Raw genomic sequence first — 26816 nt, 5'->3', positions numbered from 1 at the left:
CGGAGCACAGCTGTTTCCGATGTAGTCTTTCTTCTGGGTGTTAGGTCCTCGAAGTGTTAGTTGCTCAGTTGTGTCCGACTCCTTGTGACCCCATGGACCTCCTTGCGACCCCATGGACCCCATGCGACCCCGTGTGACCCTCCAGGCTCCCCTGTCCACGGGGATTCTCCGTGGACTGGAGTGGGTTGCCATTCCCTTCTCCAAGGGATCTTCCCCAGCTGGGTCTCCCGCACTGTGGGCAAATTCTTTACCGTCTGAGCCACCAGGGAAGCCCCTAGGTCCTCAAAGACAACTACAAATACCATAACTTTCTTGCCAACTATTACCATTCTCAATGTCAAAATCAACATTGTAAAGGACTGGAAATTTTATCTGAGCATCTTGGACCAGCTTAGAGAATACAGGACTAAGTCATTCATATTCAGATTACTAGTGCTCAATTCTGGACGTGGATAAACAAAGAAAGGACTAAGTTCTCATTATTTGCGACTCCATGGACTATACAGTCCATGAAATTCTCCAGGCCAGAATCTTCCCGGCCCAGGAATCAAACCCAGGTCTCCCGCATTGCAGGCAGATTCCTTACCAGCTGAGCCACCAGAGAAGCCCAAGAATACTGAGTGGGTAGCCTTTCCCTCCTCCAGCGGATCTTCCTGACCCAGGAATTGAACTGGGGTCTCCTCCGTTGCAGGTGGATTCTTTACCACTGAGCCACGGGGAAGCGACTTTCACTTACCTGACATCTTCCAGGTGTGTCAGGGATTTTTCCTTTTAAGAGCAAACCCCTCGTCCCTCCAGCTTTTCCATTAACAGTAGTAATCTGAGAACACAGAACCTAGAGGAATGCCGGCTGCCCTAACAATGAACCCCACAGCCTCAGAGGCCAGGCAGTACTCTGGTTTGAGGGGGTCATTTGAGGACAAGGGGTGTCCAGAAGGCTCCACGGGCCAGGCCGATGCCACCTGTGGGTGGTCAATTGGCCACACCTACTTGAAGGGAGGCTGGGAAACACGATGGTGAGGTGGTTGGATGGCATCGCTGATTCAATGGACATGAGTTTCAGCAAGCTCTGGGAGTTGGTGAAGGACAGGGAGACCTGGAGGGCTGCAGTCCATGGGGTTGCAGAGTTGGACATGACTGAGTGACTGAACTGACTGGGAAACACTTGAGCTGTTTGCTCAGGAAGTGGGTTTGGGTGAACCGAGCCGGTCCTGTCCAGAGTAGCTTCCCATTGTAAAGATTCACCTCCCGCCGCCTCCCTCCCTTACCTTTGGCTTTTGCTTAAACTGGGCAGAGACCCTGGAGAGCAATCCAGCTGGATTTCTTCCCCATCCTCCCAAGCAGGCCACCACCAAGGCCTCAGTATAGGGGGGCCAGGCTGTGAGTTGAGCTGTCTTTCAAGATCTGCTGGAAGTCCCGTCCCCCAGCCCGTGAATGTGACCTTGCTTGGATATAAGGTCATTAAAGACGATCAGTGACTGAGATGGTAAAGAATCTGCCTGCAATGCAGGAGACTTGGGTTTGTTAATTGAGTCAGGAAGTTACCCCGGAGAAGGCAATGGCTACCCACTCCAGTATGCTTGCCTGGAAAATCCCATGGACAGAGGAGCCTGGCGGGCTACAGTCCATGGGGTCGCAAAGAATTGGACATGACTGAGCAACTGACACACACAAGCGCACATAGATCGAGTTCAGATGAGGTCACACTTGACTCGGGCGGGCCCTCTCCCATAACTGGGGTCCTTAAAGAGAGGTTTGGCCAGGCACAGGGGGGACGGCCGTGGGCCACCCTGATCTCGGACTTGTGGCCTTCAGATCTGTGAGAGGACGGCACTATGACAGCAGCTCCGGGCTAAAATCGCCACCTCTTCCGCCAGCCTTGTCAGTCAGGGGGCCTCGCTGAGCCCTTTCTCAATAGCAAAATGGTGCAAGAACTGTGCTGGAGGGCTGGTGAGGGGGGCAGAGGTGCTCTCAGAGGCTCTTGCTTGTTCAGCACACCCCAGGCCCGGGGAGGGGTTGGCTTTCGGTGGTCCCTGGGATCCCTCAATGCTGCAGACACCCCGTTCCCCTGGTCTGGCCTGGCTGGCGCCGGCTTGCCCCTTGACCCTGGACTAAAGTCACTTCTAAAGGAGGCCGTTGCCCTCCCCATCCTCCCCGTCACCTCCAGGTGGGGCTGGACTCCATCGGCTGCCCCCACTCCATTCCGTTCACACCCTGCTGCTGCTGCTGCTAAGTCGCTTCAGTCGTGTCCAACTCTGTGCGACCCCGTGGACTGCAGTCCACCAGGCTCCTCCGTCCATGAGATTTCCCAGGCAAGAATATGGAGTGGGGTGCCATTGCCTTCTCCGGTTCTCTCCCTGAGCTACGTGGTATTCCGAGGGCGAGCTGAGGGCAAGGCCTCTGGGAGGCTCTCTCGCTCTAACCTGATGTCCACACTCAGCCATGTATGGCGGGTGTGGGATTGGCCAATTCCAGGTGGGGGTACTCTGGGCCACACTGATTCCCGTTAATCAGTAATAACTGAGATTCCTATATCACAAGAGCAATTAAATCAGCAGCAAGAAAACAAGATCCCCACTAACCCAAATGTCCCCCTGTCATCTGTCATGTCACCTTGACTGTGGTGGGGGGCGGAGGGGGGACACGTGACATTGTTCTGTGCATAGATACACTAGGCTTTGTGCTTTACTTAAAGTCTGGTTGGGTACAGAAAAAAAAAAACCACACACACAGTTAGGTTAAAATATCCAAAGAAAATTTACTGCAACTTTCGTACAATTGAATTTGTGCTACAAGACACGTTGCATAGGAAACTATTTAAAGCCCCTGAGGAAAAAAATCTCCGTATTTAAGGTGCGACTGGTTTTGTTTCTTCTTTGGGGAAAAGTGAGAGATGCTCTCTGGGAAGACTGAAGGCGGAAAGTGGAGTGCAGAATGTAAGATGATTTCGTGGGGTGATGGGGAGGGGGAATCGTGGGGTGTCTCGGTTTTTGCAGCATAAAGTCTGTAGTGTTCTTTTTGTTGTTTTCTAGCTGTGGGTCTTCCGAATCAGACTCAATAGCTGTAGAAGAATGTTTTAGCCCAATAAGGGATTTAAATGGATTATATTAAGTAATTAACGCGCTTCCAGCAAGCAGATTTAGAGAATGAGATTCTGGAATCCCAGATGGTGCATTGCTCACGTAAGCACAGCGCGTGTCCTGGCACCTTCACGGGCATCAACTCTATTGACCCTCCAGATGTTTCTTCATGCCCATCACTCACTTTCTTCCGATATGATGCAACCACACGCGACTGTAGAATTCAGCCCAGCGAGGTGATCTCCAGCCATCAAGTCATCAAGGCAACCGTCAGCCAAGTCTCAGATTTTACGTGAGAGCATTTTCAGACAATGGTCATCCTGCCCAGATAACCTTCATGCTGCTTTTTGTCTTTAAAGGTTTCCCTATGCTATTTATTTCCAAGGAGAGACTGACAGACGAGGAGGGGAGAAGGGCTCCATTTCAGGTGAAGTGGAGTTTGGCAAATGCCAGCAGGCATCTCTGGACATCAGCATAGGGTGTGCTTGTGGTGATGTGTTCTCTGTGCCCAGAAGAGAGGCTGTAGGCTCTGCAGCAAGCCTTCCCTGCCCCCGGGAGAAGCTGGGCGCGGCCTCTCAGAGCTGCAGGGGCCACTTGGCTCTGGGTGGCGTAGTTCTTCTGCAGGACGAAGGGCACACAGGCAGGGGCTCAGAAAGGCTTCCCCTGTGTCGTGGCCGATCCTTCCTGCAACACGAGGCCAAGGTACGGAAGGTAAGAAAAACAGGAGGGAAGCGTAGGACCAGACAGCCTCAGAAAGAATGGGCAGGCACCAACTAGACTCATTTAGTGAGACACCACATTTCCTAGTTGATTTCTTTTTCACAAGTACAGAGCCAAAAAGGTCCAGCACTTGAACAAGTGTCTTCCCATGCTCAGTGTTGAAATGCAAAGTGTGTCCGACAACCAGAAACGCTCCCACAACCCTTAAATACATATATACATCTGTCACATAATTTAAAAAGGTCTTTATAGAACATAAAAACCTCAACAGTATTCGACCCTAAGAAGTGTTTTCTTCTTTTAATTTAGGGTCCAGTAAAAAATTAGATAACCACCTTTCTGGTACGCCCTACCCCCATACTTAAAAAAAAAACAACTGATTTTAAATTTAAATTTATACTTAACAAATGGAAAGCTATTTGATTGGCAACTACCTGCAGTAGAAATTCCCTTCAGGCCTCCCCCATGATGGAGAAGGCAGGTGGAACATCACACGTGTGCTTGGCCCTGGGTGAGGGTCCAGTGGGGAGGGCCCCTGGGTCTGTCTGAGCAGCTGACCCTCCCTCCCTCCCCAGTGCCATGTGCCCGCCTGGGCATTGGGGGCAGACAGAGGGCACGCGTCCTGGAGCAGCAGGAGGTGGGGGACCCGTTCAAATCACGAAGTCATCGTGGTCCACGGGGCTGAAGGCGGCGGCTCGCAGGATGTCCAGGGAGTTCACCAGGATCAGGGTCCCCGTGAGGTGCTTCCAGCGCTTGGTGATGGGGTTCTTCATCTTGTCCAGGCCGATGTGCAGTTCCTGGATGACGTCCCGGTAGCTGTCCCCGATCTGGTGACTCCAGGTGAGGAGAAAGTCGTAGGCGGGCTTCCACATGGCCTGGATGGTGCAGTCATCCAAAACCAAAAGAGAGGGCAAAGATTAGAAGATGTTGAGAGAGCTGGTCTGAGTTAACCTCTCCTAGCACCAGCATCACAAACCCCGAAGCAGAGTTGACCCTGTCCTGGGCTAGCACATCTCAGAGGGAAGGTGGCACTTTGCAGGAGAGCAGAGGGGCAGGACTGAGACAGTCAATTACTAGGTAAGTTCATAAGAAGTCCAGGGTCCCCAAGAAGGAGAGAGGGGTCTGGGGCTCTCAAGCAGAAAAGGACACATGTTTTTTTCCTATTTTGCTTTGTCTTGGTCAATATAACTAAGTATCTTGCTCAAGTTCATGCTTCTTCCTAATAAGAACCCTCTGACTAATCTTGTTATCTTAAGACATTTATTGTGGGAGTGGGTCTGGTTAAGACCTTTCTGTTGTCAGTTCTCATCTTAATTTGGGAGTGGGTCTGGTAAAAGTATATATGGCTTTGATAAAACTAGTGAGGGGGCACTTTCCATCCCCCTTCTGAAGTCTATGTCAGAAGCTTTCTCGGTCATTTTTCACTTTAATCAAACTCTACTACACAAAAGCTCTTGAGTGATCAAGCCTGGTCCCTGGTCTTGAAGCTAAATCTTCTTTGGAGATCATGAATCCAACACCGATCACCATAAGCTATCAGTACCATGTAGTGGCTGAGCCAAAAGGGGCCTCTTTCCTTCCAACCCCCGTAGCACTTTCCATTTGTTTAGAAACTGGCCACGTCAATAAAGGATGCCCTTATCCTGGGGACTTTCTGCTTCGTAGGTCTCGAGAGCCTTTCTATCTTTCCAGAAGCTTAAAGTGACCTCCACAAAACAAGTGAGAAAACGGACTCTCTGAGCAAGGGACCCAACCAGCCTTGGCTGAAGCCGACAGCATACCAGGATCTGTCCACCCCACCCTGTGTGGGGTGGAGGCCCATTGTCCCGCGTCCTCCAATCGGGCCGAAGGTAATTTAAGATCAGGATTAGCGAGGGACCGGCAGTTCTGAGGATGCTGTTCCAATGTCCCTCCTGATGGCAGAGCAGCCTCGCCACCACCCAGGGCCTGGCTCCCAACTAAGGATCCCGAGAAGGATGGACGTGCTCCCTCTCATCGTGAGGCTCCGCTGCGCTGAGCACTTGCCTTCACGCTTCATCATCTGTCCTCCTAAAAGTGCTCTAATGTAGACGCCGTCACCACTGCACTTGACAGGCGGAGGGAAGGGGGGCCGGGCTCACCTCACTGTCTACCACCCCGTTCCTGTCCCGGTGGGGGGACTCGTACGCGTCCATCTGCTGCTTGGACACCTTGGCGAGCTTCTCAGCCAGCTCCCGCCAGCGCTGCGCCACCTCGACCGCCGTGGTCAGGAGCACGAAGTCTTGGATGAGTCGGACCACCAGGCCCTGGCAGTCCATCTTCAGTAAGGCCTGAGGAGGAAGGGGCAGGGATGAGGCGGGGCCGGGGGGAGACTCTGGGTTCACGGGAAGCCGGCCCCGCAGAGACCACGTGCCGACACCCCGGATGCTGCGTGGCCTGAGCACCAGCACTGCTGGAACCCACGATCGCAGGAGGTACTGGGTTCCCCGCCCACACATCCTCGCCCTCCTGGAACCTCCCGGTGTGACTGTAAATCACAGCAGGGTCTTTGCGGATGGAACCAGCTACCCTTTGGCCCCGGTGGACTAGGGTGTGTGCCTCTCATCCAACGACTGGTGTCCTTACACAGACAGTAACAGACTCGCAGAGACAGAGGGAAGACGTCCACAGAAAGGTGGCGGTAGCGACAGGGTGATGCAGCTGCATCACCAGAGCCCCCAGGAGCTGGGAGAGAGGCACAAACAGACCCCCACAGAGGCCCCAAAGAAGCCAGCCCTGCGACAGCCCCAGGACGGAGGCAGGATAAACCTCAACTCCCTGGAGCCTCCCAGTCTGAGGTCCTTCCACTCAGCAGCCCCAGGACACGGATGGGTGGGCTGGATGAGATGACGGCTGTTCATGCGTTTCCACCGCCACTGGGGAAACTGGAGAAGTGATGCCCTTGACCCAGACGGCCAGTGCAGGACGGTCTGGGCGCAGAGCAGGACAAGCTGCCGTCAGTGGGTGGGGAGCCCCGACTCACAGAAGAGACACGAGAGGGGGCTCAGACTGGGACCTGGAGTGCAGACCGAGATCCGGGACCCCGTGGTTCTGGAGACATGCAAAGGGCCAGGATACAGGGAGGCTGAGAGAGGCCAAACCATCAAGAGTCTCCAGAATCGATGGGACCCCACCCTTGTCAAAACCGTGAGAGATTTCCAACGTGTCTCTGCACAGGGCTCGCTAACTGTGGATGGACGGGGGGTCAGGAGGAGAGAAGCGCTGTCAGCTGGGAAGGAGGCAACGGGCAGATTCCCAGCCCACGTTCCCCTGTGACCCGAACAGCACATGGCCCCACCTTGGACGTCATCCCCCATCCAGGTGAGGGGCTGGTCCATCGGGCAGGCTTTCAACACAGGGTTCACCGCCCTGGGGTTCTGTGCAGCCCAGGCGAGAGGTGGGGGTCACGCTAACATTTCTGGCTTAAAGAAATGAATCTACATCAGTAGCACAAACCCACAGGCCTCCTGTCCACAGACGTCACCCCAAGCCACACGGACATCTGCTGGGTGTTGGGCTGCAGGTCCTGTGGAGCCAACACAGAGTGTGTGACTGTGGGCAGCCAGGATGGAGCCCCGGCAGGAGGAGAAGATTCAGTGAGGACCAGACCCACCTGGGCCATGGAACCAAGGCTCACCCCAACCTCATCCACCAGCACATCCCCGGATTACAGCCCAACAGCTGCAGAGGGGAGCCTCCGGGGCCCCAGCAATGGGGTCTGAGGTGCCCTGGGGCCCTCGGACATCGAGGATATGATGGGAGGGATGCTGGGACCAGGCCCACCTCCTTTCTGTCCCTCTACGCTCTGTCTAAGCACCTGGGTCTGTCACTTCAAGGCTCCACAGAAAAAGTGCTAAAAACATCAACACACCTACCAGCCAGCCTCTCCCCAGCTGAGCCAAACATGCTGTTTGCTTCAAACATTTTGTGAAGCTGCGGGCAGCCTGGCATCCAAGCAGGGTCAGTCTGCTGGGCTGCTATTTGAAAGAACGCAGCTATTTTAGACTGGGCGTTCTCATCGAAGCTTTATGTTTATTTGGGGGAACTTAACAAAATGAAGGGATGGTGACTTTGGGCAGGGGGTGCTCCTTGAATGCATGGACATCTCAATCTTTACCTTTAAAGCATAAGCTCATTCTGAGGCCGTCCAGGGTCCAAGGGGTTAGCAACTGGCTTTAAGGTGGGAAACCAGAAGGGAGGACCATGTGTTCCTTTTCTGATTTTTGTTTTTATAAATAAACTGCCATCACTGAGTCCTTCTGGTGAGCCGGGCACGGGGCTCATCTACTCCCCAGAAGCCCCAAGGAGAGAAACCAAGCTCACCCCAGTTTGCAGATAAAATTGAGAGGACAGGAATCCAGTTTTGGAGTTGGTCTGGCCTGCAGACAGCCTGTCCCCAGCTCCCACCCACTGTGCGGGCTACGTGGTGTCTGATTTGTAGACCCCAGAGACACTGGGTGACTTGCCCAGGGTCCCATAGCTCGAGGGGACAGGAGGGCAGCATGGTGTCTGTTTTACAGACCCCGTAGATGCTGGGTGGCCTGTCCAGGGTCCCACAGCTCGAGGGGACTGAGGGGAGGCAGGTAAGTTTTCCCGGCACTCAGGCCAATGGCCTTGCCAGCTCTGTGGGCACCACGTGACTTCAGGACCTGCACACGAGGCTTCGGCACGATGATTTAGACATTTCAGAAACTGCTCTCTTTGAACTTGGATATCTTCAGGTGACACATTGGTAGAATTCAGGATTTAAATTCTTTTGCTTGAATAATAATAAAAAACAAGGTCCTACTGTATAGCTCAGAGAACTATAATCTATATCCTGTAATAAACCATAATAAATATGAAAAAGAATGTCTCTATTATATGTATAATTGAATCACTTTGCTGTGCAGCAGAAATCAACTATATTTGAATAATAAAAAAAAAAAAAAAAAAAAAAACTCGGCGTGGTATGGTTTGAGTCCAGATGCACAGGGGAGAGAGGGTTCCTGAAGGATCTGGCTGACCCCCAGTGACAACGGTCCCTCCCAGGCTTCCCTTCCCAGGTCCCTCAACCACACCACACTCTGCTTCCTCAGAGCGTCCCAGCAGCACGTGTGTGCTCAGCTGCCTGGCTCTGCAAGTGGCCTGTTTTCCAGGGAACAGAACACTTCAGAGTCACCTGCTTCTGCTTCGGGGATCCCTGGTGGGGGTGATCAAAGCTGCTCTCTCCTCAGGGGACAGGAGACAGGGACAAAGGTCCTGAGAAACTCAGCCCCTCTCTCTGGTCCCAGAGTGGCCACAGCTGGGACCAGGTGCTGCCCACACCAACACCAAGGGGCAGTTCCTGCATTTTTTTTTTTTCCTGAAGGATGCATTTTGGGTGCCCACCAAATCTCAGAAATAAAAAATTTCTCAGCTGTAGGGGTTTGGTTCTAGAACATTTTCCTTGCAGCACCTCTTTAATTTCTGCACACACAAGTTAACATAAGAAAACAGAAAACACCCAGTGAAACAAAGCACGCTGGTCCCAGCTCGACTCTCAGTAGCTGGAGTGACCCGTGACTTAGCTCAGGGAGGCCAAGCTTGCTCTGCAGGGCGAGCCAGGATCTATTTTTTGGCTCTGCAGGCAAGGGGTCTCTGCCTTGGCTACCTGACTGCGGTGGGGCATAAGACAAGCACAGTCAGCACTTGAGTGAGTGGACAGGGCTGTGTTCCAGGAAAGCTTCCTTTACAAAAGGAGGGGCTGTCAGGCCAGGGTGCCAGTCCCTGTTTGAAAAAACATTCTTATGAGAATGGTGCTTCCCTGTGGCTCAGACAGTAAAGCATCTGCCTGCAATGCAGGAGACCCGGGTTCGATCCCTGGGTCAGGAAGATCCCCTGGAGAAGGAAATGGCAATCCACTCCAGTACTCCTGCCTGGAAAATTCCAAGGATGGAGGAGCCTGATGGGCTACAGTCCATGGGGTCACAAAGAGTCGGACACGACTGAGAGACTTCACTTCACTTCACTTCTTATGAGAATATGACAAAGCGTCACTCTGCTGTTATCTCATTCCAGCCGAGCTTCCATTCCGGAGATGTTCAAACACCAGAAGGGCAGTCACCATGGCAACCCTGCTCCTTCCTGTATCAGCGCCCTAGGGGCTTCGGGACCACCTGGCAGGAAGAGCCTGGGAACCTCAGTAAGTGCACAACTGGTAGGTAGCTGCATCCTCTTCCGGGGGAGGTGGCTTTGCTCCTATTTCAGACAACCCCTTCATCCCAACCTCTCCAGCCCCAACTCTCCCTGATCTCAACACTCCCCTTATTTCCATTCGGTTCTCCAGGTTCTCAGCGTTGATTTCACCTCCGACCTTACCCCTAAAACCACCACTTGCCTAGACTTGTATTTTACAGCAACTTTCTCTTTTTCAGAGAAACTCCCCCGAGAGCCCACAGCATCCTTCCCTCTCACTCCTGGACTCCCACCGCCACCACCCGTGACTCCTGGTCACCCACCCCGACACCTTCACTCCTGGCGGCCCCAGGACCAGTTCTGATTGCTGGCTTAGGCCCCTTCAGGAGAGGCCGCCCTGCCCACAGCCCGGTTCCTCTTGCAGTTCCAGCCAACTGTCCTTCCTTCCCTCCTTCCCCCCAAGGCAGAAGGACAGACTCCTAGCCGCTCCCTCATGGTGTAACCCCCAGAGTCAAGAATAATCTCTTACATTGAAAGAGTGTTGCTAGATGAAAACACTTCCAGCTCTTACTGAGCTGGGTTCCTCAGGGTTCTGTCTGCCACCCTCCACACACGTGTACACACACACACACACACAAGATGGCCATCACCCAAATCTCCACAGTCCTAGAGTGTGAGCCAAACCCTTTCCTCCACTCAGCATAGTCACCAAGTCCTGGAACAAACACGCAGCCATGTTTTCCACCCGGATTTTCAACCACACTCAGAAAACTCTTCCCCAGACCCACAAAGTGTGTCAAAAGAAGCATTGATGCCTTTAAAACAGAAGAACACACTCTGTCATTTCTCACCCTCACGCATGCTGCGTGTTCAGCCGCTCAGTCGTGTCCAACTCTTTCGCGACCCCCTGGACTGTAGCCCACCAGTCTCCTGTGTCCATGGGATTTCCCAGAATATTGGAGTGGGTTGCCATTTTCTTCTCCAGAGGGTCTTGATCCAGGGATCGAACTCGCATCTCCTGCATTGGCAGCTGGGCTCTTTACCCCTTGAGCCCCCTGTGGAAGCCCTCTCACCCTCACAAAACAAAACTAAACCCCAGACAAGGGAACCCAAGGCTCAGAGAGGCGAGGAGGGTGCACAGCCACCCGCAGGGGCCATTCATTCCAGTCGCTGCAGAGACAGAGACGGACACCGGTGGGCTTTTAAATCTTCCCCCGTCACTCTCAGGCCTTATTCACCTCAACGTGATCCCGCTGCCATGGCCAATGCTGGCTCCTCCTTCTCTGGAGGGCACCTGCAGCTGGCAGAATGTTGTCATGAAATGGAGGGGACAAGCCTGCAGAGTCACGGGGCTGGGACCTGCCTCAGAGCAGTGTTGGTAACTGCGAGACCAGGCGCCACCACCGTCCTGGAGACAGAGGACCAGAGCCCCCACCCCGCTGGGGACCGCAGCTCCGCACAGACCCAGAGCCGCCTGCTCATGTGCTCCCGGGGGGAGAAGCTGACCACAGGCAGTGCAGGGCAAACCCAGGGAACAGAGGAAGACCCGCGCTGTCTACACTGCAGATCGCTAACACAGGTTGCTTTGGAAGACGGGCCCGGAGCGGGGGTGGGGGCTTCTGCTGCTGTTTCTCAGGACTGGTAAATAGCAATGCAAAAAGAGCATCTGCTGTCTTCACAAACAGAAAAGCCAATGAGGACTATCTTCATTTTGGGAAAAAACAAAACCTGGGATGAGCCACAGCAGCGGGCCAAACCCAGGACCCTGGGGGGCTCTGAAGGTCAGCGTGGATGTGCACGTGGCCTGGGAACCGCCCCCCTGGGCCACAGCACAGACCCGGGGCCATGTGACCCACACCCAGCATGGTAGGATGGAAGAGAAAGCCCAGGGCTGCTGCACAGGCCGCCCACCCTCTTGCTAAGGCTAAGGGTGGGGCGGTGGGTGGCGGGGCGGGCACTGACTGTCGGCTGTGTGGCTCGGAGGCTGGGAGGTAACAAGGTGCATCAACACACCTGGGTGGGTCCCCAAGGAGGACACACCTGGGTCACCTTCCCGTCCCCTAAAACACGCCATCCCCTGGCCCACCCCAAGGAATAAAGCACGGGCATCATACAACCTGGGTTACCCCCAGCTGGTATCCAGCTGTTACCTCGCCGTCAGTACGCGGTCATCTCGACTCAGCCCAGCCTCTGGCCTCCCCTGGCCTCTGGTTCTTCCCCATGCCCTGCTCCCCTGCAGCCCTGGCCCTTGCCCATGTTGTGCCTTCAATCCAACAGTCCCTCTCTGCTGGGGGGGTCACGGCCCATCCCCCCGTGTCAGCCCCTCCCCGACATTGCCTTTCCCTGGTTCACTCACGTCAAGATCTTTTCTTTGGGACCCATCGCTGGTCTGTCCTGCACTCCTGTGGGTGTTCACTCTGCGTCTCCCTCAAGGAAAGATGCAACACCTTACCCCCCAAATAAGGGCACAGTAGACAGACACCCGAGACGTGTTTCATGAACATGGAGTAAAAACACCCGCCCTGGCCGGACGGGGCGGTTCTTCTGAGTTCTGTTAGAAGCCGCAGCCGTGTACCCACCACCCGTTCTCCGGGCCTGTTTCCGACAACAGAACTTGACTTCAGAAGCTCTTCAAATATGTGGTGCCTATTCTAACATCTTCCCAACCCACAAGTCCCGCCAGTCAAGCGATCCTATGGGGGGCTCATTCAATGCTCTCTCATGCCTGGGGGTGCTCTGAAAGCTCCGTCCATCCTGGTTACTCTCCTCGGGGTCAGCGTCTCGCCTGCCCCCACTTTCATGGTAGTCGGGGTGGCGGTAGCGTCACCTGCATTGGACAGCCATCTTTTGTCACAGACAGCAGGGCCTGTACTGGAGAGCTGGGCAGACCGGGGACAGAGGGGTGCTTTCCACGGCGGTCATACGTGCGGGTGGGACAGGGCTGCAGAGAAACAGCTGGAGGTCACAGTTACATACGATGCTGCCGGACCAGTTCTGATATTGAACAGATGTACTAAAACAGTGAAAGAAGGAACGGAGCTGGAGAACAGAAACACACCTGACTTCAGGAGACTGCGTCCAGGTCAGGTTCTCAGCCTGCACCACTCATTCATTCAGTCACATATTCACTCATTCATCAAATATCTGAGTGTTTCCTGTGTGCCAGCATCCTCTCCCTGGTGGAGTTCATATCCAATTCGTCTAATGATAAGGACCATGAATACAAGCAAACAAGAGCATTTCGGGTTTGAGAAAGCACCATGAAGACAAAGCTACAATAACACAGTGAGCCTGGTGCAGTGACCCAGAGGCTTCATCGAGGGCGGCAGGAAAGGTCCGACAAGGGCATCTTAGCCGGGATCTGAAGGACGGAAAATGCAACCACGTGAAACGGGAGCGGAGAGAATTCCAGGCAGAGGGAACGGCACGTGCAGAGGCCGGGGCAGGGGCGGCCAGGTGTGTCCAAGACACAGAGAAACGGCTGCCGGTGCAGCCTGTGTGCAGCGGCAGGTATGGCCCCAGCCGGGTCTTACAGGGCCTATGGGCCAGAGCAAGGGGATGGACCTTGCTCTAAGGGCAGCGGAAGGCTGGACAACTCAGTCCTTGGTTCCTTTTTCCTTCTCACCTGCCTGCAAATTTACTGTCCGAAAACCTTCACCACTTTTAATTCATTCAATCACTGCTTCCAAACCAAGGAGTCATAACTGAACGGAAAACTACCTTCAAAATGAGAGGGGTGGGAAGGAGGTGGTCTGCCTGTGACGGGGCTGAAGAGCGGGGAGCGGGTTAAATCAGCCACTGAGGCCGCAGGAAGCCTGACTCCTTAGTGATTTGTTAAGTCCCTGGAAATAAAACACCTGGTTTCCAGTGACTCCCCAGACACGCTGGGATAAATCAGCCTGTGGTTTCTAGAAGTTTGGCCAATCATTCAAACCTGCCAGCCCACAAGATGAGGCGATAGGAGAGGAGCCGGGGAGGGACGGGAGAGGGGAAACACTGCAAAACCGGTTTCACTGTTGCACCACAAATCTAACCTTGTCCCGGGGCCACGTTCCTGCCAAGGTCAGGTTTCATTTCCTCCTCTCCTGGGAGTCCTGGAGGGTGGGGGGCTGGTAGGGGACGGGGGAAGGTCTGAGTTGCACAATGACCACCCCCGCCCAAGGAAGTTTCCTGAAAAACCTGCTGTCAGAGAAAGTTCCCCAAGTTGAACAAAAAGATGAAAAGAAATGAGTTGGAAATAGAAGTTGAGTGCCACCTCTTTGGTCCACCCAGGTCCATTCATCCTGCCCCATTCAAGGTGAGCGGTTTCCATCTGTGATGATAGAACGATTAAATACCCTTCATGGTCCATGAATGCACATCATTCCACCATCACGGAGAATCCCTGCTGGAGGCTCCCTCCTGCCCCCCTGCACGAGGGCACCCTGCAACTCAGGTTGGACACAAACTGCGAGAATTGATCTCGCGGGTGGGCCGGCGGGACACCCCTTAAGTGGGGGCCCTGGCTCCTCGCTGTGCGGGAGCCCCACCCAGCGCCTGGGCAGGTTCCTCTGTTGCCCACCCACCCCAACCTCGTCCCCACCCCTGTTGCCATGACGGGCTTCCTCCCCACTGAAGCTGCCATCAGTGATGGATGCCCTCAGTGACCTCCTGGTTGCCACCTCCAGGTCCGGCCTCCCTCCTGTGGGTAAAGTCAGGCTCTTATCCCGCTCGTGTGTCTGGCACTTTGTATTATTGTGGGGCCTCCATCAAGGGGTCTTTCTCGATGCCTTGCTTCCTGTTAGGCTGCCGTTCATGCTCCCTGCAGCAGGGGCCATGCCCCCGTGGACTATATCCCTCCTGTGCCCCCCAGCCCCAGAGGGCAGCACAGGATGTGAATGCAACACCTCCATCCATGCACACCCCCTCACACCCACACAGACACACCGGACCCATCCACTGCAACAGGCACTCACTCGGAATGGCAGGTGCTGGGGGAAGCAGGGGAGTTGAGCTGGCATAAATGCAGGGGCGCTGGGAGTCATACCTTACAGGGCTTAGGAGGTGGAAAGGGTGGAAAAAGGAAAAAAAAGGCTATGACCAAGCCACGGGTTTCCCACGGGAACAAAAACTAGTGACGTGCTTGTATCGGGGGACGGGGAAGGGAACTGAGTCGGCTTCTGTTACAGAAAGAATCAACAGAATGTCTGCTGGCATGAATTCAACCAGGGACGCCCAGAAGACATTAAGCTTCTCCCAGGTAACTGCACCGGCAGTTAGAGTGACCAGCGCAGAGCCCAGGACTGTTGGAAGCTGTGAATGGGTCCGGAAGGTGCTTTCCGGTAGGTTTAAGAGCTCTAACCAGCAGGGGGGGCTCTAACTGCCCCCTCTGTACTTAGGATTCCAGTTCCCAGGTTGTGTTGGCAAAACAGAGGCTGTCCTCACTCGTTTCCTAAAGAAAATCAACCCTGAATAGTCACTGGAAGAATTGATGCTGAAGCCCTAATAATACCTTGGCCACCTGACATGAAGAGCCGACTCACTGGAAAAGGCCCTGATGCTGGGAAAGATTGAAGGCAGGAGAAGGGGACGACAGAGGATGAGATGGTGGGATGGCACCACCGACTCGATGGACATGAGTTTGAGCAAGCTCTGGGAGATAGTGGAGGATGAGGAAGCCTGGCGTGCTGCAGTCCACGGGGTTGGCAAAGAGTTGGACGTGAGTGAGCAGTTGAACAACAACAACAACAACAACGTCATCCCAAATCAAACAGAAGCAAAAAGGAGGGAGAGGAAATGATACTGAGGAGGACGGAGCCTTCAAGTAAGGCCTGGAGAGAAAAAGTCACATCTGTGATAGAGTCAGACTTTGGGGCAGTGGTTCATCAAACTTTCATGACACAGGTCCCGCTGGAGATCCGAAGAAAGGGTGGATCTCCTCCCAGGAGGTCTAAACAGGAGTGAGGTACAGGCCCCCTGTACCCCAACCCCCCAACCGGCAGGGGGAGATGCATTCTGGACCTCCGAGGAGCTCACAACGTCAACGGGAGGAGACTTGAATGACCCTTGCGCCCTGGTGGCGCTGAGCTGTTTGGGGCTCTGCTCTCCGAGGCCCACGCAAATGCCTGTCCCCAGGTGCACCTGAGTGTCCGGGAGCAGATAGGGGCCCCAGACCCCGGGCCCACCGACTGAGGAAACCACGCCCGTGCCCGCGCTTGCCAGGGCTCTAAGGCCAGACTGGGCCCCCAGCCTCGGTGAAGCCGCGCCCCGCCGGCCACTCACCATCATGAGCTCCTTCTGGAAGGACTTCCGGTCTTTGTTGTCCGTGTTGTTGCAGTCTTCCTTCAGCTTCTCCAGGACGGACGCCACCCGCTCGGGCTCACTGTCCAGCTCGGCCCGGCAGAAGAAGGTGAGCGGCAGGTCCCCGTAGCCCAGGGCGTCGGCGAAGGAGCGCCAGCTGCTGACGTTCTCCATGAGCAGCGTGCGGACCGAGGCGTAGATGTAGGTGAGGAACTTGCAGGGCCGCAGGATCTGCTCGAGCAGCACCGACGTGCTGAGCTCGGGCCCCGCGAGCAGGCTGGGCCGCGCCTTGCCCACCACCAGCACGTTCTTGGCGTGCACCAGGCCCACCCTGCCTTGGTGGTAGCCGATGTACCACTCCTTGGTCCACAGCTGCCCCTTGAGCCGGATCTTCTCCTCGCTGAGCAGGGCGATGGCGTCGCCCTTCTTGTACTCCAGCAGGTAGTGGTTCTTGCTCTGCCGCACCACCGTCTTAAGTAGCTTGCCGAACTTGAGGCTGGACACGGGGCGGTCCTGAAACGTCGGGTACTTGGTGGTGGCGGCCAGCGGGGACAGGATGATCTTCCCCACCTCGTTCTTCTTGAGGAAGCGTCTCTGCCCGGACGGCTTGATGGCGCTTTTGGGGGGCGGCTGGGGGGTCTGCACGCAAAACTGGGTGAGGATGGCCTCCTGGTCGTCTTTTACCTGAACCCGCAGGGTGAAGTCGGAGAGCTCGCTGGGGTTCTGGCACGTGATGGGGAAGATGAGGCGGCTGACCTTGCCCAGCTTCACCTGGAACCCTCTCACGGACTTGGCCTGCTCACTGGCTTTGACCTCGTAGTTGGTCATGTTGGAAAACACGCAGACTTGGAGATCCTGGGGCCTGGACAGCACGAACTGGTGCCTGCCCCAGAGCTGAAGGGCCACTGGGGCCGGGCTAGGGGCCTGGCGGGTGACCTCGCTGACCAGGAGGGTCTTTGGGGCGCAGTCGTGCCCGAAAATGGTCACCACTGTCTTGAAGGACGGGTGGATGTGTTTGGGGCCGTAGAGACCCACAGTGACTTTTTTATTGATGAAGTCCCAGACCGTGGAAGGGTAGAGGATGTTCGGGCCATGGGCGACGATGGCCAGGTACATACAGGGCTCCAGGTTGTCCAGCTGGACCTGGACTGTGTCCCCGTAGCTGTAGGCGAGAGGCACGGGGACGTAGGGCCCCTCCTTGGAGTCGCTCCTCAGGCATTGGAGGCCCACCGTGCTTTTGCTGAAAATGTCACTCTTCACCTCGGCTGACACCTTCATCTCCAGGATGAGGTGGGTCCTCACCTCCAGCGTGCTCAGCTTCACCTCCAGCACTGGGCTGATGCAGCTACAGCGGTCGCTGTTGAGCTCCAGCGGGGGGTCCAGCAGAGCCTTCATGGAGATCTGCTGCGTCTCCCCGGGGGCCACGTGGCCCTCGGGCACGTGGATGCTGATATTGGTGTCCGGCAGCTGCACGGCGCCCCCCGAGCTGTCGAGCTTGCACACGATGTTTGTCTCCACCGCCTGGGTCTGGCCCCACCCAGGGCTCTGGCCCAGCAGGTCCAAGTCGTGGCAAGACCGGGCCAGCTTCCGGTGGCTCAGCCAGGCGGCCCGGAAGTCCTCGCGGCTCTGGAACTGCTCGGGGGCCGGCGATTTCAAGCCTGTGAAAAACCCCGAGGACGCGGGCTCGTCGGACTTGGCCTGGAGCACGGAGAGCTCCGAAAGGCTGTAGGAACGCTTGCTTCGGAAGAAGGGGTTGTCCCGCTTGACGGGCGGCTCCGCGGGGAGGCGGCTGGCGGCCGGCAGCTCGTCGAAGATGTTGCCGGTGCTGTTGGTGGTCGCTGAGCTGGACTCGGTGAAGGAGGATGTCCCCGTGTCAAAGAGGAGCAAGTCCACGGCGCTTCTGGGCATCAGCTCGTCTGCGCCTGGCATCGCCGGGACGTTCCCGTTGAGAAACGGGTTCGTCTGGACCCCGTTCCAGAAAGGATTATTACTGTAGGGTTTGCTGGATTCCTTCTTGGCATCCGTCCATCCCCCGAGCAAATCGAGCTCCTTGGCGACTTCGTCCGGGCTGTCTGGAAGATTGTCGATCATCCCGCTGTCGCTGAGGGTGGAGTTCCGGTAGTTCAAGGGCTGCACGTAGGAGGAGGGGATGTAGCCCATCTCAGTGGTGTTGTGCGCGTACCACCACTCCCCGCCCGACGTGTCCAGGACGTACAGGTGGTCGCCCTTGGAGAACTTGAGGGTGGTGAAGTTGGTTGGGCAGTAGTCCTTGATTGCGATTACCTCCTTAGCGTTTCCAAAGGGTGTGGGATTGTCGACGAGCAAGGCACTGGGAGAAGGCACTGTGCAAAATAAAGAACAGGAGGTGAGGGTGGGCTCCCGAGAAGAGGCAGAAGGTTGTCCCAAGCCACGCAGAAAAGAGGCCTGGGAGACCATCACCCCCGACGTGGAGACAACAAGCCAGGCATAACCGACAGAAATCAACCGGTGAAATCTGGGGTCTGATTCACCTGGTTGAATTCTCCCCAAATTCCATCACATCCCAATCACAGTCTAAGTCAGGTAGAAAGCCTCTCCACCATCCACAGAAACGCAAATCAGCATGATGGAATCATCAGATGTCCCGGGTTTTACCATAAAGAAGGCTGACCGCTGAAGTATTGATACTTTCGAACTGTGGGGCTGGAGAAGACTGTTGAGAGTCCCTTGGACTGCAAGGAGATCAAACCAGTCAGTCCCAAAGGAAATCAACCCTGAATATTCATTGGAAGGACTGATGCTGAACTTACAATAATACTTTGATCCCCTGATGCAAAAAGATGACTTATTGGAAAAGACCCTGATACTGGGAAAGACTGAAGGCAGGAGGAGAAGGGGGTGGCAGAGGATGAGATGGTTGGATGGCATCACAGACTCAATGGACATGAGTTTGAGCAAACTCTGGGAGATAGTGAAGGACAGAGAAGCCTGCAGTGCTACAGTCCACGGGGTCGCAAAGAGTCAGACATGACTTACTGACTGAACAACACCAACTGGGGTTTTAAACATCTCCTTTTAACTGGACTTTTCTTGATGTAACTAACTTATTGGGACTGCTATTAGGTCAAAAGAGAAGTTGAAAATGATTTAGAAAAACAGTATTAAATGACCCAGTGCATGTAACCAAAGACCAGAAAAGCCCTCCAGCAAGAATCTCTTTGTGTCTATGAACCAATTCCACTCTCTCCCTTCAAAATGAAATACATCAACTGAGGGGAACGTACCCTTGATAAGCAGACCCGTTTCCTGGTTCCCAAGTTAAACCCATTTTTCATCAAACTGTTTATATGAAATAAGATTTTTGAGTCGGGTCTCTTTCAACCTCTTTTAAACAATCATTCAGAAGAACACCATGAAATGATTTCTCCCTCATCCCCTGAAAATTAAAGGTTGAGGTTCGGTCGTAATTCACGTTCTTTTGAACAACTCTTTAAGCAATCTGAAAAAAATGCCAACACTTTAAACAACTGACTCAAGCTAATTTATGGCTCTTGGTGTCCAACTGTGTGTTACCAATGTAGACAGCAATTGGAACTGCAGAAAAGAAAAAGTCATCTAAACATGTAGGATGTGTTTTGAAAAATAACGGGTAATTAAAAACCTCCCATAGGTGACAAAGTACATATACATAGAGGATTAGTGTTAAGAGGATGAAAACATTTCTTTCTGATGGAAATAAGCCCATATCTTGGCCCCCTTCCTCACCCCAGCTGTGTCTTGTTTTACAGAGTTTGCTGCCTTCCTGTAACAGAAAAACGAGAGCAAATTTTCTTAGTTGTCTATGTGAACAAGCGAAGAGAGGACATTTTTAGAGGAACTATACTTTCATCTTATCTAATGAATGACTAAGTCAACAGATATACTAGTCTATCAAATCGGCCCTCCTGCCAAAAAAATTCACCTGCCCACTTCCTTTTCCTAAAGGAAATAATAATAAATTAAATTGTATAAAGGAAATGATAACAAATTAATTATATTTCTTCAGCAAACTCTCAGGAAATAAGGTAGGAAGTTTCTATTTATTTACATTAACTAAATTACAGAGATATGCTTGGCAGGGTGTGTACCTGGGCCTTGGAAGCTGTCACCTACCACCAAGTCTGGGGTGTCAGGGAAAATCTGGCTCTGGGATCATCAGAGATGGGCTCCGTAGGGCTTCCCTGGTGGCTTAGCTGGTTAAAGAATCCACCTGCAATGTGGGAGACCTGGGTTCGCTCCCTGGGTTGGGAAGATCCCCTGGAGAAGGGAACGGCTACCAACTCCAGTATTCTGGCCTGAAAAATTCCATCGACTGTGTAGTCCAGGAGGTCACAAAGAGTCGGATACGAGTGAGTGACTTCTTTTACTTTCACTTTAGCAGCTGTGGGATCTCTGGAGCCTGGGATTGTTGACGGATAAACCATCTATCCTCAATGGGCTCTGGTGAGGATTAAATGAGATGATGCTGATGAAGTGATGAACACAATGATACTTAGTCTAAGCAAAGGACTTACAAAACCAACAAACTTATGGTTGCTGTGGGGAAGAGACAGTTAGAGAGTCTGGGATGGACATGTACACGCTGCTATATTTAAAATGGATAACCAACAAGGACCTACTGTATCGTACAGAGAACTCTGCTCCAGGTTATGTGGCAGCCTGGATGGGAGGGGGCTTTGGGGGAGAATGGATACACGTGTATGTATGGCCAAGTTCCTTCGCTGCTCACCTGAAACCATCACATTGTTAATTGGCTGTACGCAATGCAAAATAAAATGTTTAAAAATTAAATAAAGCAATAAACACCTCGAGCCCCCTCCTAATTTAATTTTTCTCCATAGCATCTATCATCAACCGATATAAAATGTCCTTACATATTTATTTTGGTTTTTGTGGGGGGGGAGGGTTCCATTGCCCCACTAGGCTGTACGCTCTGTTAGGGTACGTCTTGCTCACAGTAGTTGCTTACAGCAGAGAAGCAACACCCATTTTATTCCAACAAGGTGTTCGCCGAAGTCAAAGTTGGCATTCCCCTGGCTTTGCCCTTCTATAAAATCACGCCGGAGAGAAATCACTTAACACAGAAAGGAGGGAGTGAATTAAAACAGTCAAGCCAAAGACAACAGCTTTGGCGGGGGGGGGCGTGGAAAGAAGGGAGTTGGATCAGCTGAGGTCCAAGGGATAGCATAAGATCTTCCCTCCTATTTTGTTTTCCAGTCACAGGCTCCAGGAATACAAACAATTTTTTGTTTCCTTGACACGTCTCATGAAAGTGTCACGTAAAAATTAAAACCGAATGAAAATTAAAGAAAGCTGGCCGGCTATGAAAATCTTGTTAGACTTCCTCAAAAGTTATATCCCTATTACGTTCCTCCAGAATAATTCCCTTACAGTAATATTTTTTTTAATTAAAAACCAAAGCTATTAAGCAGGATGTAGCCTGAGAAAAATGTATCAGTGCAAATGATCACTTGAGTCTTACCAAGACTGAAGAATAAAAATGGTTTTACTTAATATTCCAAGCTCTCTTCTTAGGAGAGGAGTGGTTACAGACTTCACTTAAGGATGAGGCTCATCCGATGGGAGACAGCGCCCCTTCCAGTAGGGACCCTGTGGAGGTGGACCGCGGAGTGAGCTCCCTGCGAAGACCTGCCTCTTTATCAGTCAAGTGCCACAGACACCCGGGGACAAGAGGCTGGGACTTCCATTAAGTCAGATGCAGGAAAATCCCTATCGAATTCCATCTTAATGAATTCTGGAGAGTGCTGCCCAGATTCACAGGTACTTTGATTTTTAATACAAAAAAATATCCCCAGGTGTTAGGAGGTTCAACTTACTGAATAATACATTTCCTACCCTTCTGCCTTGGTTCTTATACAGGAAAAAAACATTTATCAGGGGCAGATGACACTGCGGCAGATATTTTGCCTGAAATAAGATCCCACCTTGAAGCTGGCTTCATCATCACGATGTGCAGGGAGCTGTCTGGGCTAGAGGGTGCCCCGTCGCGAGTATGGTCCAGGGTCTCTTCCCACCCCACCCTCTAAGCTAACTGGCCCTGCCTCACACCCCTGGCTGGCTCGCCTGCCTTCCCTCCCAGCTGCAGCGTTCTTTTAGGATCAGCGTCATCATCTTTCAACGTTCCACTCTCTGCCCTTCATTTCAATATCCCCAGCCCAAACCCCACAACTTAAGTTCCCAGTTTCCCGCTTCAACTGTGAGTAGCTGGGTTATAAGGAAAACACTGCCCAATACCTGACTACAAAAAATAAATGGCTCGATTATTTATAGCAACACCCAGTAGGTCCGCCGCTCTTATTAATAAAGCCTCCTGATTCCTTGGGGCTTCCCAGGTGGAGGCAGTGGTATAAAGAACCCACATACAAGTTCAGGAGATGTAAGAGACGAAGGTTCAGACCCTGGGTCAGGAAGATCCCCTGGAGAAGAGCAAGGCAACCCACTCCTGTACTCTTGCCTGGAGAATCCCATGGACAGAGGAGCCTGGTGGGCTACAGTCCACAGGGTTGCAAAGAGTCGGACACGACTGAGTGACTCAGCACACACGCATGATACCTTGGCTAGCCTTTTCTTTAGAAGACCATTTAAAGCGATGCTCAGGGCCACGAGAATAAAGGGCGGACAGGGAGAGGAAGAAGTTGAGGATTAATGGAAGAGAAAAGGCAGAAACGTGCACATACAATGTTTACTACATCAGGGTAAAGTGTCATGATTTTATCTGGGAGAAAGCAGTTTAGCTCAAGAAATGTTTATTTAGCACCAACTTTGTGCCAGGGACTAACAATATAAAGGTAAAGAGAAAGCTTTTGCTGTTGAGCTGTCTCTAGGCAGCACAGTGGATCATTTCAACAGAATTCACAGGTAAAGTCAGCTGATGATGGTGGTGATGATGATGGTAATGATGATGATGATGAAACATAAGATGCCAGGAACCTCACAGGAGACTCACCATGATGGCTAGTGAGGGCAGGATGGAGAAAAACGACCGACCATCACCCTCTTTAGTGTCTAAGAATAGACTTCACCACCAGCCCAGTTTTATGGAGCTATTAGGAAAACCCAGACTCAACGATTAAATCCCGGGTCCACCTCTAAACCAGGGGTGGGCCAACTCTAGCCCCTGGGTTTGTCAACTGTTTTTGTCATCCAGGTGGTTGTTTATGTCAAGTTTTGTTGGAACACGGCTATGCTACTTGTTTACTCTCTTCTTTGATTGCTTTCTTGGTGCAATCCCGGAGCTGAACACCTGTGACAGAGGCTCTATGGCCTGCAAGGATTCAAGTATTTACCCTGTGACCTCCTGCAGAGAAGGCATGCTGACCCCTGTCCCAGACCACCCCATCTATTCTCCAGGGGCTCTTGGGACCTCATTGACTCACCACACTCTCCTTCCCCCTGGTTCTCTGTTCCACCACGCTCCTGTCTTAAAGTCACCAAAACTCACGTAAAGAGAAAGAATATTCTACATTAAGAAGTTGTTTCATTACTCAGGGGAAAATTCAAAACAACCTCCCCAACACATCAAAACAAAACCACACACGGGGCTGTTGTTTCAGGGCTGAATTCATAACACGATGACGTTTAGGCAGCACAGATTCAGTTATCTGAACGCAAAACCTGGCAGCCTGGAAGTGGGAGAGTCTCTGGGTCTTGAGCGCTGGCACGCTGCGTTTTCTCCCTGAGCCAGTGCCGTTCCCGGGAGCTCACCTTTGACATCATTAAAGCTCGATTCTGAAAACCCTTCGCTGAGGTCAATCAGGGTCCCCTCGGACTTGCACCGCGGGAGGCCGCTGGAGTTGGCAGCCCGGATGCGCTGAGCCGCCATCCTGAAACGCTTTTCCCCGGGCGGACGGGCTAAGGTTTCATATTTCTCCCTCCAGTTATTCCAGCGAGCGTGGGAGCTGCTGTCTCAGGCAACCATGCTGCACGACGGTGTCAGCTCAGCAATGTGCTTCTTCCTGTGAGGGGTGGAAGAAAAAGAGAACTTCCCTGGAGCAAGTGAAAAGACACCGGTTAAAGAGCAAATCGACGGCAAGAGGGAATCCTCTTTCTTCCAGAGGCCGTGTCAATTTTCCTGGCCCGAGAGAACACAGCAGGACTCAGGCTGCAGTTTCTATGCCCCCTTATGCCTGTCTCATGGGTCTCGGGGTGCACACAGTCCCAGCAGTGTTCCCTGGCCTGCTGTGTGCACCCCCGCTTGCTGGGGGGCCACAATGAGGTTTGTGAAATCTGCTCGAGCACCTGGCCGGCCCATTCATTACAGCCAAAGAGGAGGACAAGACAGCATCTGTCCATGCTGCTAGTTCCGGGGCTCGGGGAAGGGGGACTAAAGCTCAGCATGCACAGAAAGTGGCTGGTCCCCTTGACTCCCGTCCGGGGCGGGCCGTGCTTCGCATCACTGCAGTGGGTGTGAAGGGCCCGCTCCCTGCCCACACACCCCCTTAGAGCCTCCCTGGACCCCCGAATAAACAAACACAACACACACGTGGCCATCTGTGCATGCGAGGTGTTCTCGTGTGACGTCTGCAGACGGGACGCGGTACATTCACTGAGTCACCGTGCTGTTAGCACGCCGGGAGAGGAAGATCTTGTGGGGAAGAACACAGCTTCCCTTCTGAGGCCTCGGTTTTCCTGGGAAGGGGCACCCAGCGGTGTGTGTGTGGGAGGGGCAGGGAAGGGGGGTGGTTGGTGATGAACAAGGTAACTGGCTCTGAGCAGACCCCTCACCAGGGCCAATGGACAGGAAAGGACCAGCCAGGAGTCAATTGCAGAGCAGGGAAGGTCACACGCTCTCCCAGAGCAGACCTGGGCCCACATCGCTCTGGCTGGCCACAGGTGACCACTGCACTCAGCTCAGCGGGCAACCGAGGGCAGGTGAATTTCACCCCGTAGAGCCGGGTTCACGAACCCTGCCCGAAGGGCCCCTGTTTCTGGATTGCTCCGTCCGCAGACAGCGGGAGATGCCTCGTCTTGATGCGGGGGGGGGTCACCCTTACTTGTGAGCGGGACCTGGAGCCCCAGCACCGCCCGGCCCAGCGATGCCGCAGTGGGCAGGACGGAGCCCGGCCCCAGGCTCTGTGTGCTGCAGGCAGACCCAGACTGCGTGCATGCCGTCTGCTGGGAAGGAGCCCGCGTGGAGCACCGAACACGAGGTTCGCTTTCATGCTGGTAATGTGGGACAGTGAGAGCACCGTCCAGATTTGTCCAAAGGAGAGAGGGATAGCACAGGGGAGGTGCTGAGAACAAGGAGCCAGACCGCGTGGCTCCTGGACTCCCCGCCTCGGCCACCACAGCCTGGCATCAGGAGCCGCAGTCCTGGCTCTGAGTGACCCGCGGGCAGCGGCTCAAGGGCAGAGTCTGGGCCGTCTCACAGGATGCCACATTCCGCACCTGAGCACCCTGGGAGAAGGCTGGCTGTGGGCTGAATGCAACCCCCTTCGTCAGAGCTCTGACACCCTGCAGGGATATCTGGAGATGAGGAGGGGAGGAGGCGGTGGGGTGAGGGTAGATGAAGCGGGTGGAATCAGTGTCCTTACAGGAGACCCCAGAGAGCTTGCTTTTCTCTCTGTTGCCTGCCAGGTGAGGTGAGGACACAGCGAGAAGGCAGCCAGGAATGGGACCCTTAACCCAAGATCGGAGGCCAGGGGAGGGGCATGCATGAGCACAAGGCGGAGGTCAGGCGCGGCCGTCTCCCTTGGGGGACACTTTCCCTACAAACCTGCCCAACCTGAGCCCAGACCGTGGTCCCTCCCACCCGTCTCCCATCCTGGAGTCCTCCAGTCCATCCGGAGTTGCCCCATCTCACACACACACACACACACACACACACACACACACACACACTCACACTCACACTCACACACACACTTCTGGACTCACACACAAGCACTCACAGGCATGCCAGTTATTTGAAGGACGGGGTGAAGCACCTGGATGGTTTCCCCGATCGAGTGGGCCCCCACATGACTTCCATTCCTTCCCTGTGAGGTTACGGCTGACCACGTGCTCAGACCCACTGCCCCACGCCCAGGTTCCTCTCTGTGGAGAACTGAGCTGGACCTCCAGGAGAGAGGACAGTGACAGGGATTGGTCTCCTGCCGCCCCCCGCCCCCCCAAGCTCGTCTCCCCCCGCTGCCCGCCCAGAGCCCACCCTCCAGGTGGGGACACAGCCCACCTCCCCATCAGCCACGGCGGCCACACGACTGGGCAGAGGTCACGTCGGAGCCGGGCTGGATGCCTGGTGACCCGACCAGAGGCGGCTCTGTCCCGACCAGGCAGCCTGCGGCCGCGTGTGAGAGCTGGTTACTGAGATGAGAGGACGTGAAAACATTTTGGATTCAAAAGTCGAAGCCTCATTTCCTGGAGGGAATCAACGCGGAGGATAAAATGGGATTTGTGGGCAGGTGGATCGGTGGGGGCAGAACACTGTGATGGTTCTGTACCCATAAACTGCCTTTTACAGGTGGACTTTCAAACTAAGGACAGTTCCTACCTGTGATTCCTGGGCTCTTGGGGAGGCAGCAACAG

General features: G+C 53.8%; 1 protein-coding gene across 2 annotated transcripts in view; it reads right to left on the bottom strand.

The window, feature by feature from the left end:
- Window positions 1-2738: 2738 nt before the first annotated feature.
- The window catches only part of SH3BP4 (SH3 domain binding protein 4), a 95757-nt gene continuing 71679 nt past the window's right edge, over window positions 2739-26816 (bottom strand). For both annotated transcript variants that reach the window (XM_065917010.1, XM_065917011.1), the window contains 4 exons: window positions 23997-24247; window positions 16236-18595; window positions 5921-6109; window positions 2739-4675 (listed from right to left, as the gene is read on the bottom strand). In XM_065917010.1, coding sequence (XP_065773082.1) covers window positions 4451-4675; window positions 5921-6109; window positions 16236-18595; window positions 23997-24114 — 2892 coding nt within the window. In that variant the 5' untranslated portion in view covers window positions 24115-24247 and the 3' untranslated portion in view covers window positions 2739-4450. The remainder of the gene's footprint in view (window positions 4676-5920; window positions 6110-16235; window positions 18596-23996; window positions 24248-26816) is intronic.

Source organism: Muntiacus reevesi, chromosome 1, assembly GCF_963930625.1.
Source record: "Muntiacus reevesi chromosome 1, mMunRee1.1, whole genome shotgun sequence".
Taxonomy (NCBI): domain Eukaryota; kingdom Metazoa; phylum Chordata; class Mammalia; order Artiodactyla; family Cervidae; genus Muntiacus; species Muntiacus reevesi.
The sequence above is the reverse complement of the archived record's forward strand: the minus strand, read 5'-3'. Positions and strand labels throughout refer to the sequence as shown.